This window comes from Sinocyclocheilus rhinocerous, unplaced genomic scaffold, assembly GCF_001515625.1.
Source record: "Sinocyclocheilus rhinocerous isolate Xijiao unplaced genomic scaffold, SAMN03320098_v1.1 scaffold542, whole genome shotgun sequence".
Taxonomy (NCBI): Eukaryota; Metazoa; Chordata; class Actinopteri; order Cypriniformes; family Cyprinidae; genus Sinocyclocheilus; species Sinocyclocheilus rhinocerous.
In genome coordinates this window covers 367638-379113 of record NW_015638928.1, presented here as the reverse complement: position 1 = coordinate 379113, position 11476 = coordinate 367638, and the positions used below count along the sequence as shown (strand labels likewise).

At 39.0% G+C, this 11476-nt stretch overlaps 1 protein-coding gene and 1 long non-coding RNA gene across 2 annotated transcripts in view; both read right to left on the bottom strand.

Moving 5' to 3' along the window:
- Positions 1–5790, bottom strand: part of LOC107750034 (plasma membrane calcium-transporting ATPase 2-like) — a 68682-nt gene extending 62892 nt beyond the window's left edge. The window contains exons 1-2 of the mRNA XM_016565286.1: positions 5644–5790; positions 5264–5324 (exon numbers count right to left, since the gene is read on the bottom strand). Of these exons, the coding sequence (XP_016420772.1) occupies positions 5264–5324; positions 5644–5790 (208 nt within the window). The remainder of the gene's footprint in view (positions 1–5263; positions 5325–5643) is intronic.
- Positions 5791–6896: 1106 nt separating this feature from the next.
- The window catches only part of LOC107750029 (uncharacterized), a 12244-nt gene continuing 7664 nt past the window's right edge, over positions 6897–11476 (bottom strand). The window contains exon 2 of the long non-coding RNA XR_001641106.1: positions 6897–7404. This is a non-coding gene — a long non-coding RNA (uncharacterized LOC107750029). The remainder of the gene's footprint in view (positions 7405–11476) is intronic.

The window sequence follows — 11476 nt, the reverse complement described above, 5'->3', positions numbered from 1 at the left end:
GTTTACAAACTGTATTGTTTCATCAGTTAGTCACGTTAGCACTCGGCTAACGTATCCACATTATTGTTCACAGTTTAGCAGCTAAACTTTAGCTGTGGGACCGATTCGCTTGCATAAGTGTTTTTGTATTTTATGTCATTATTAAACTGAAACAACTAATTTTGTGCTTAATGCACTTTAATTGTGCGGAAGTAGTGCTAAAGTCCAACTAAAGATATACTGAAGTATATTTGATTGTGCTAAAGTGGAACTATTGCGAGTATACTTTAGGTACTATCTTGCATTTAAATACCGATATCATTCAGAGATCGTACAATCCTCATCAATAGTGACCTTAAAACACATTTCAGGCTTAATATTAAGTAATGTGCATTGTGCAATGCAATTACTTAATAAAATTTTTTTATATATGTCAGTAAATATGTTAATAGATTTGAACTGTATTTAGTATGAAATAAATGTATTTGAATATATTACTTTAGACGGGAGTGTTATTTTAATATAAATACATGACTTTTTTTTACTAGGGGGTAGCATATTATTGTTGTCAGTGCTGTCAGCTGAAGCCTTTGGTTGCGTAAACCTAACTCATGAACAAAGGAACTCTTGTTTTGTGTATAGCTTGATTTTCAGTATGTGTCATATTACGAAGCATGCACTGAAATTGTGCTGATAGTTAGAACGTCTCATGATCATATCTATAAAACCATATCTATGCTGGAAACCTAATGGATTTTTCTTTTCCTATTTGTGTTCCAAATATTTGACGTTACATAACTGGATACTGCATATACATCTAAATTAGAGTAGCTTTTCTATGACACTGAGGATACTGCGAGAGCAAGCGATTCCATGATATATATGAAACGTGCATAAGTCAACACCAAACAGTACTGACCCATTTTAGTTTCATAATGTTTCCTCAAGTGAAAAAGGATATTAAACTAGGGGGAAAAAACAGGGAACAAAGTGTCTCTGTAAGACAGGCTCTTAAGGAATAATTGCGCTTGTTTAGACATCAGCTGAAAAGGAGCATCATCTGCACTGAACAACAAATGGTAACCTGAAAATCTAAATTAACTGGTTTTATTAAAATAAAATAAAAAAATATTATTTAGCATCACTGAATCAATGCAAATCCAATTATTTATACCAACAAAACACATTTTTGTGATTTAAATCAGGTACAAATATCTCTTTAAGGTAACGATTGTAGGTTACCACTTTGTGTGAGACACTACTGAGAGCAGAGCCTGTGATGAACAGCGCAGCAACGTCAGTGAATTACGTATAAAGGTATGATTTCCAGGACTGGAAAAAGTCATGGGAGATAAAATACAGTTTTATAAGGTCATCACACTGTCTAAAGTCAAAATTATTTTTTTCTATTTATGCTCAGTTCTGAATTATTTCTTCAATTAGAAAGTAAAGTGCATTAAATTTGATGTTGACAAAAAAAAAAGAGTAACCTAAAAGTTACATTTTTGCGTTGAAAAATGATTACTAATTAAGTTAACTGATACTGTCTATTTATACCACACTTGATGTTGTACAGTAAAGCTCACTAGTCTGATATTTGACTATTACACTGAGCAAAAGATGTAAGAAGACAAGCACAATCACAACAAGGTGACTCAGATTGTAACATTGTGTTTGTCATGACACATTCAGTGATGCGCATATTAAACACTGTCATGCTGTTTGTGTGACTGCAAAGGAGAAAGAATTACTTTCTTCACCAGTGTCATCAGTATTCGTCCTGTTCTCTACTGAAATATCCAAAAGTCCTAAAACTGAGCTAAATTTAATTGTGTGAAATACTAGGACCTTCTTACCCCTACGACAAACTGTCTTTTGCTTGTCAAGAAATGTAATTTTGTTTGAAGGAGGTTTAGATACTTTTTCCTGGAAAATAAGAAAGAAGTATGTCTGTCTAAGAAGGGTTATGACAATATAAGTGAAATTCAGAAATCTGTCTGTTTGCTCTTTTTTCTGCATGTGTCAATGCGGTCACCCTGAAAACAATCCAGAACGCGCTCATCTACATCTCTCACTTTGCTGAAATGTGCCAATTTCAATATTGCGAGAGCACATGTGACAAAAAACCCGTGTGCTTGACCCTGAACACACCAACTGAGCCCGGAGGTTTGTGTGCATCATTCAAGGATCCCACAACCATGTCACAACTTTTTAGAAATTCTTATGTTCATTTAGATATTTTTAATCATCATAATTTAAGATTTTTGTTTTGTGTGGCTGCAGTGCAAAGAGAAACGCATTGCTGGGCACATAAAGCAGCAGCTTTAAAGGGGTAATTCACTGCTGGCAAGATGGAGAAAACTTGGCTGTCTATGCATTTTTTTTTTTTTTTAGATTGATGCTACATGACTAGAGAAAACTGAGAAAAAAATGGCTGTTGCCCTACCAAAAAATGTAGGAAAACCTCAACACCCATAATGCACTGGCTTGATCTAAGTGTCCGTGAGCGGGGATACAAAAATGCAAGATGTATTTTCACAATAAGATATGTATACAGACTACAGATTGGACTGACATAACCGGGGATATTTCGGTGCAGGTAGCACGAAGAAAGAGTACAAATTATGGTAACACTTTAGTATAGGGATCAATTCTCACTATTAACAAGTTGCTTATTAGCATGCGTATTATTAACATATTAGCACATATCCTGCATGACTATATTCTACATCCTTAATCCTACCCAACACCTAAACTTAACAACTATCTTTAATAAGCAGTGAATTAGGAGTTTATTGGGGCACAAGCCATAGTTAATGGTTTGTTAATATCAAGAATTGGACCTTAAAATAAAGTGTTACCCAAATTATTATATAGTTTACATATAAAATTGGCAATGTCACTCTTTAAGACCAGCTTTAAGTCAACTCCAACCAGTTGCATCAAACGAATGAATGTCATTTGATACAGTGGACCACACAGTGCTTAAGCACAGACTGTGTAGGGCTGGACTTTCTGAACAAACTGTCAGCTGGTTTGATAATTATCTTACAGACAGAACTCAGTGTGTGCAGGCGGAGGGCAACACCTCTCGCTATCTCAAAATAACAAAAGGCGTGCCTCAGGGGTCAGTCTTGGGGCCACTACTTTTTATTCTCTATATAAATAACATTGATAGTAACGTGTCTAAAGGAACATTTCATTTTTATGCAGATGACACTGTACTGTATTGCTCAGCACCCACCGCAGACCAGGCTCTTTCCCAATTACAACTTGATTTTAACACGCTCCAACAGAATCTTTATGATTTAAAACTTGTTTTAAATGCTGAAAAAACAAAAGTCATGCTTTTTTCAAATTTGAAATCCAAATCAAATCTGCCTTCAATCCTCACTTCCCAGGGAACGAAGATTGAATGTGTCTCTAAATACAGATATCTTGGTATTTTAATAGATGAATCTCTTTCTTTTACCTTTCATATTCAGCAGCTAGCAAAAAGATTAAAACTTAAATTAGGGTTTTATTTTAGAATCAAATCCTGCCTTTCGTTCGAATCTAGAAAGAGGCTGGTTGCTGCCACTTTTATGTCTATACTTGACTATGGTGATGTTTTATACATGCATGCCTCGTCTCAAAGTTTACATGCACTGGACACTGTATACCATGGAGCTCTGAGGTTCATCACTGGTTTTAAAGTCCTCACTCACCATTGTGAACTGTATGAACGTGTTGGATGGCCTTATCTATCAATGCGGAGACTTCAACATTGGTATATCTTCATATATAAAGCTATTTTAGGTCTACTTCCATCCTACCATCTGACCTACATCAGTGTAAATAATACTGGGACTTACAATCTTCGTTCACAGGATCTTTTCCTTCTGTCTGTTCCAAAGGTTAGAACTGAGCTGGGAAAAAAGGCGTTTAAGTATGCTGCTCCCTCTTCATGGAACAAATTACAGAAATCTATGAAAATTAATACGCTGGTCTCATTGGTCGCTTTTAAGAGGATGTTAACTGACTTGGAGGCAGTCACATCTGGCTGTAGATGTTCTGCCTGATGTGTTATTGATTGTGGTTTATTTTAAAGGATTCGCTATTTCAGTTGTTTTATGTTACTATATTTTGTACCTGTATGTATGTATGGTTGTGACACTCTTGAAAAAGAGATTTTTAATCTCAATGAGTTTCTTCCTGGTTAAATAAAGGATGTGTGAAAAAAAAATGTGTGAACAGTAATCCTAACACGCCTAGCACTCGCTGTATTTCAGCAAATGAGTTGCAACTACTGACTGACGTTACTACTTAATATTCATGAGACAGGCTAATAAGGTCTGCAATGTGTCCCCGAGCCTTTTCAGATCGCTCTTAAGCCCTTGATCATGTTACATGCATGACGTACTTTTCTGTGCCAACATCACCGACTCAAACTACCCTCCAAGGTCATCCATTCAGGAGCATCTGTCTCTGCGAAGAGGAGAAATGTGGCCTGGTCTCTTATTTATAATCTGTCCTCTGAGGGAAGTGCTTTCTCCTTTTAAGAATGGCTGCTGGAATCAGGGCAGCACTACTGTCCTTATTAGAGGAGATTGTACTCCTTCTGAGCAATTCCTGCTGGGACCCTAGATTAAGTAGGTTTGTCAGAGGGGAATGAGAACGCGGACCGGTGGACTAGATTAGCGTGCCGATCAAGGGCATGGGACGAGGGCACAGCCTAGCTAAGGTGGGACAGTGTTTAAGTAGCCATGTGATCCGGTAGCCAACAGCCGTTGTCATTGCTCCAGAACCGGGTCCTTCAGCGCAATGTCAAAGCGTCGCCAGGGATCAGTCAGGTGAAGCGGTGGCTCTGATAAGCGGAGCTGGCCCACTGATGCTCATTGTGTGAGCTGCGGTCATGTTGTGTTTGCAGCTTGGCTCTGGGATGTTTTGCCAGCTCGCTTTGACCTTCAGTGCCTCTTACCGTTTAAATGCGGCATCAGATTACATGGAGTGTCTCACTCCCAATATTCACAGCCCTTCTGTTTCTTTCCATTTTAATTGGCGCAAAAATTGGCTATTAGCTGCATTTAGCATTTTCTCCTCAGCAGCAGAAGCATTCGCGTTCAATGCCAGAGTGCTATTAAGCGCCAAGGTTAAAAGTTTCACATCTGTGTCTTTAATACACCTCCGCTGCACTGGGCAAGGCTCGGGAGATATTTTACCTCTCATTTCATTATGAATTAGCCAGGAGACACATCAGGATGTGCGAAACGTGAGTGGAGAGATTAGTCTAAATGTTGGTTACTTTTAAACAGGCTAATTCGGGTAAGGATGTGCACTGCGTCGAAGTGAGATGGGCCATCAGACTGAAATAGAAATGAGAACAGAGGAAGGCATGGGGGAGGACAGTCACGGTGAGCGAACAGACACTTCTGGCCGGCTTGCAGCTGGTGCTGGGCACAGTACACTGAGACCATTAACATGCAATAGCTGCTTGGCATTGTCATGCCTTAGCCCACCTCTACGGCAAATAGTTTACCGTGGTTGCAGCGTAGACAGAAGTGTCTTTCCCGCTGTCTGAACGCATGGACTTAGTCATTCGTTCCTGCTCATTGTACTGTGTAAAAATAGCAACCCTTCCCTCGTCCTTCAAAGATTTCCCTGGTTCTGATTATTCCTCGTTACCTGTACCTCGACCTGCAGGCTTTCAGATGGCGTGTGGCATCCGTCTGGCCTAGCGGCAGCATTATCTGAAGCGAGCGGACTTGAAGGAGATGCTTTATCTTTTCTTGGGAGGTCGCCAGGCTCCTCCATATCTCGCTCAGCTCCCATCTGCCAGGAACTCTCTCTGTGAGAGTGGCCAACACCCACAACTTCGGGAAAAGTGGGCGCTTTAGCGGCTCAATACTACCCACGTAATGTACCGTAGCATCCAGGGGGATCCAGGGAGACTCGTGTTGTCCTTACAGAGCAATTTCTTTACTCAGCAGAGATGAGCTGACCATCAGCCCTGGTTCATCATTGATTGTAGTATGAGTAAGGTAAGCATAGATTAAAGGCACAAGTATTGACTGAAGCTCTTGAAGGAATCGAAGAGGGATAAAGTTACACATTAGTGTCTGGAGTGTGTTCCCTGTTTGGATGCCTCCCGCCCTGCAGGAAATCCAGTTGCAGCTGGCTGCTGTTACATGGATCCCAGTTGGTCAAATCTGGACATAATTTGGTTCAAGCTGAATGACCAGCTGAAGAGGCCGATGTCAACTTTGTTGGGACTGGTAGATCAGTTGGTGGGGACCTGGTTAACTTGCATGTACTGGTTTCTCTTTCTTGCTCACTGAACAGCTTGAATAGTTTTTTTTAGGTAATGCATAGGTCATTAGAAGTATTGCAAGTTACGTGATCAGATTACTTTTTTCAAGTAACTATTAAAGTAACGCATTACTTTTAAATTAACAAGAAAATATCAGTTACTTTTACAAATAAGTAACGCAAGTTGCTTTGTTTTCCTATTTATTCACTGTCAACTTTCCTGTCCCCGTGTTGAGAGAAATTGGGAGTAAGTGCAGAGACAGAGGCATTTTCTTCAGCCTGAGGCTTATTAATTTCTCTCTTGGGGCCAGCTGCATAAACTACTTAGACTAGTCTTAAAAAATGTGTCATCTAATTTGTTTTCATTCAAACTGGTCATAACTTTTTTAATCCAGTTACAAAAATGTAGATTGGCCCAATTTGAGTGAGAAAAGTAAAACTGATTACCCTCTTGACTAACTGCTAATTAGTCAAACTAGTTCTTAAGACAAAGTCTTAACATAGTGGCTATGTTTATGCAACTGGCCCTTGTTGTGAAAGGGCCTTTACAGTCACCAAAAATATGACTTTTGGGTTTTCTGTTATTAAAAATAAATAAGCAAGCCCGGCCCAGGTGACAAAAAGTAACGCCACCGCCTCCGTTCCTCTGAGCTCCATGAGGGAACGCAGCTCCATGAGCGAGCATCCAAATCCCCCTGCATGGTTGCTGTCGTTGCTTTGGTTCTTGGTGTAAAAATCGCTATTTGTCATGTCCCCCATGGTGGCTGAGTATTGCTTGGTAGCTTTTCTTGAAAGCGGATGAGAGAAATGGAGAAAATGCCACACGGGCAGAGAAGGAGTCCCTGGTGCGGCTGGAGAACAGGTGTCTAATAAAAACGAGAGCAATGCAGGAGAGAATGGAAGGTAAGAGAGGGAGGATGAAGAAAAAAAACTGATCCTGTCCGCTGTCTGCAGTTGAAGAGAGGCTCCTCTGCGTTACTCGAGCGGGGACGCGACAGCCATCCGCGAGATCCCGGCTGAGGTCCTGAGGACGTCTGCGCTCACCACGGCTGCAGACCGGCGGCTCTCCATACGTGGTTTCCCATTCTACCTGCTTCCCGACGGCTGCTGTCTACATGGTGATCCGCTCCATTACTCCTTCAGAGACAGAGAGAGACACAGAGAGAGAGGAGGACAGAAGGGGAGGGAGGGTGAGAGAGAGAGAGGGAGGGAGAGATAAGCATGAGTGTTTCTCAGAGGTGCAAGCAGCACAAAAGTGAGAGAGGCGCTAGGAAAGCACGGCGCGCGGCATTGTGTCGTCAACGCATCTGCGTTTCGCTCGCACACAGAGGTGGGGGGTGTCCATCTATTCCTGTGATTCTCCTCGTCACATGCATAGCTGCGGCATGCTGCGCTTTGATCACTCTCTGACTAAATACAGAGCCATGTAAATACTGGAGGGACATGTGAGCGTTTACACCGCTCGTGTGATCTGAATGAGACTGCGCAGCGCATCAAAGGGCTTGACGCTATCAAGAAATACGGGCAGTGCATCCCACACTGCAGCAAGGTTAGCTGGAGGGGAGCTAGCGATGGTAAAGAATTATATCCACGCTAATGCATTTGTGCTGCATAGAGCACCATTTGAATACCTTCTAACTAATGCTGCTACATCCTGTAGGGCAATTCTCACATTTATAACTTTCTGGAATCACACAACGCCACAAACAGTTGTTAAATGCATTGGAAACTGCAGCATCTCTAAGCATGGTTGGGGAGTAGTGATCTGAAGGCAGTGACGCTACTTGCTACATTTTTCAGCAGTGTAACAGTAGCTCGGTGTTTTTCAAAATAGGTCACTTTTCCAGTAACAAGCTACTGTTTCCAACTTAAAAACGGTGTAGCATGACAAAACACTACATTGCTGCCTTTCGAATCATGTTGCTGTGCTGACAGCTTTACCGCAGAGCGAGGTGAGGCTATATGATCATATGTGCTTTCTTAAATAAAAGATTCTAGCCCCTCTCTCCTCTTTTCATGAGTCAGTTTTTAATGTCATCCCAACTGACATGTTTTAATAACTGCCCAATTAAAAAGTATCATCTGGTATGTGAAGATAAATGCATTTAACAGCTCTTTAATAGCTTCCAAGTAATTTGCTTATTTTGGTTAGTATCTTGTACTACTTTTTCCAAAAAAGAAAAAAAAAAGTATCTTCATGTACAGTTTTAGACTATCTACTAAATATAGTTTATACAGTTTATTTTAAAGTAGCTTCCCAACACAGCTCACACTAGCTACATACCAACACAACCTAAACCAACTTGACCCATCCATCGATTATTGACTGAATCTATCTGGAAGACTAAACAGCTGGGACAGAAAATCAGTACCATTTCTAAAGAGAAACATTTGCATTTTTCTCAGAGAATGTCTTTGTCAGAAGCAAATTAACATGTAACTGTTTGTCAGAACACTCTGCCTGTATTTCCAGACTCCAGCTTGATGTGTTTAAGAGTGAGCCCTAGTGAAAAATAAATACAGGCTACTAAAAATGTATTTGAAATACATTTATTTCATGCTAAGTATACTACGAATACATTTACATATTTATGTACACTACCAGTCAAAAGTTTTTGAACAGTAAGATTTTTTTTTAAATAATTAAATAGAAATTAATAGAAATTATATAAATTAATACTTTTATTTAGCAAGGATGCTTTAAATGTATCAAAAATGATGATAAAGACAAAAACTTTTTAAAAAATTACTTGGCTGTTTTCAACATAACAATAATAATAATAATAATAATAATAATAATTATTATTATTATTATTATTATTATTATTTTGAGCAGCAAATCAGAATATTAGAATGATTAGAATGACAGATCGTGTGAAATCACAGGACTAAATTACATTTTAAAATATATTCAAATAGAAAACAATTATTTTAAATAGTAAAAATATTTCAAAAGGCTATTGTTTTTGCTGTACTTTGGATCAAATAAATGCAGGCTTGGTGAGCAGAAGAGACTTCTTTAAGAAACATTAAAAATATTACTGTTCAAAAAGTTTTGACTGGTAGTGTACTTAATAAAAATACCCTGCAGTACTGCTTTTGGTACACTAAACTGGTAAACTTCAAGTCTGCTAAATTGGAACAACTAATGTTGTGCTTAATGCACTGTAATTGTGCAGAAGTATACTTTATATCTATATATCTCGCATTCAAAGACCAATATTATTCAAAGATCATGCAATCCTCTTCAATACTGACATTAAAACACATTTTAGGCTAAATAATACGAAATGTACATTGTGCACAAGTAGTACTCCAAATAAAGTTTAATTATCATTTCTATATCAGTAAGTCTCGTGCGATATGTGAGTAAATGTGTCAATAGATTTGAGCCACACTTAGTATGAAATAAATGTATTTTAAATATATTACTTTTTTTTACTAGGGAATGGCTCATCGCATCAGTCATGACACAGCACCATCCTTTCTGTCCAAACATTTATTAGTGAAGCTCTCTAGCATGATTTTGCCAGGCAGGACATGTTTCTTACTGAAATCACGGTGGGATGGGCCTGCTTTTCCATGGGCCTTCAGGACTAATCAATATCCACTCCTGTTCCCAACACCAGCTCCACCAGCTGTGCCAATGATGGTTAACGTACCGTCTCTCAGGGAGGCATAATGAAGTCCTCCAGAAGGTTACTACAGGTGATAATACAGGTACAGCTGCTCCTGTCTGGATGCTGTGACAGATCCTCTAACAACATCACTGTGAAACAACACTGTGCATAATCTGAACAGACTACCCAACAGCACTACAACTCCATGCGCAATATTTCAACAATGCTTTCAGGAAGATATTGCTATCAGCACAAGATGCTATCGCTGTAAATGAGGTGACAAACAATCCCAAAGAGCAGCTGCACTCCGAGTCTAATCATGTTTTGATTTATGAAAGCAACGAAAAAGACTGACAAAGACAAATGATGTGTTCAGAACGTAAACACGGCACGAAACAAGTTACAAGTTGAAACTTCAGACCTTTAGGAAGTCCTCTAAACCTATGCAAGAGATTTCAAAGCAACATGAGGAGTGTCACTGGAAACATAAGTTGCCTTATCAGGACTGCTTATTAGAAATAATATACAGTACAGGGAGATTCTTCCAGGCTTCCACAGCTTCTAATGTGACAATCTATGACTGAACAATAAACCTGTACAGCAGTCTAATCACACGGCTAAATATACAGCCGAGCTCACACATAAAAGCGTATTCAAAACATTCAAAAGCTGCCTTGATTAGCAGTTATTCAAACAACCGTCTGGTTCTAGTTCATGACATGTTCAAATGATTGAGCGTTTATTAATTACAGTTCATTTATTATTTGATACTGGTTGCTTCCATAATATAATATTGGTCTACTATATATGAGTTCTTTTGAAAAAGCAATAGAGTTTAATGAGAGATGGCAAATATATATGGCAAATTATTAATAGAACAGGGATTATTTACACTGATGAAATGTCCTAATTTCTGCATCTAAAACGGTAAAGTTTCATAATCATGTGCGCTGATTACTGTCAGAGGAGCTGAAACACATGTCTGTGTGTGGGACAAACCCCAAAGCCCATGCATCGTCCAAAAGGCAACAGGAATGTGTGTGCGTGTGTGTGTGTGTGTGTGTGTGTGTGTGTGTGTGTGTGTGTCTGTGTGTGTGTGTGTGTGTGTGTTCTATCATTTCTAATAACATCCTTTCTAGTGGCATCCTTCAAACTGCAGACTTCCGTCAGGATCGATAGCATTGAACTGTGCACAGATGAAAGACACTTGATCACATCTCAAAACATACTACTTTAAAACTGTTTTAAGTTAGATTTTTGGAGAGTTTTTGGGAAGATGAACAGTACAATCCACTGAACACACTGTACTTCCGTCCTTTCAAAAATGAAATATGGTGCTATCCTGACTAAGGTCTATGGAGCACTCTGTGCTTTTCGCTTCCTCTCTTTAACCAGTATCTCTTCTCAGTAGCTGCTCACAAGGTTAACAAACCAGACATGTGTGTGTGTGTGTGTGTGTGTGTGTAATTTTTAGATAAATTGTGTTGATCATTACTATGTTTAAATATAAATAAGTGCATCAAAATATAATATGTTAATCATACTGTTCTAAAATGTTTGGCCAAAAAAAAAAATTATAATAATTTTTT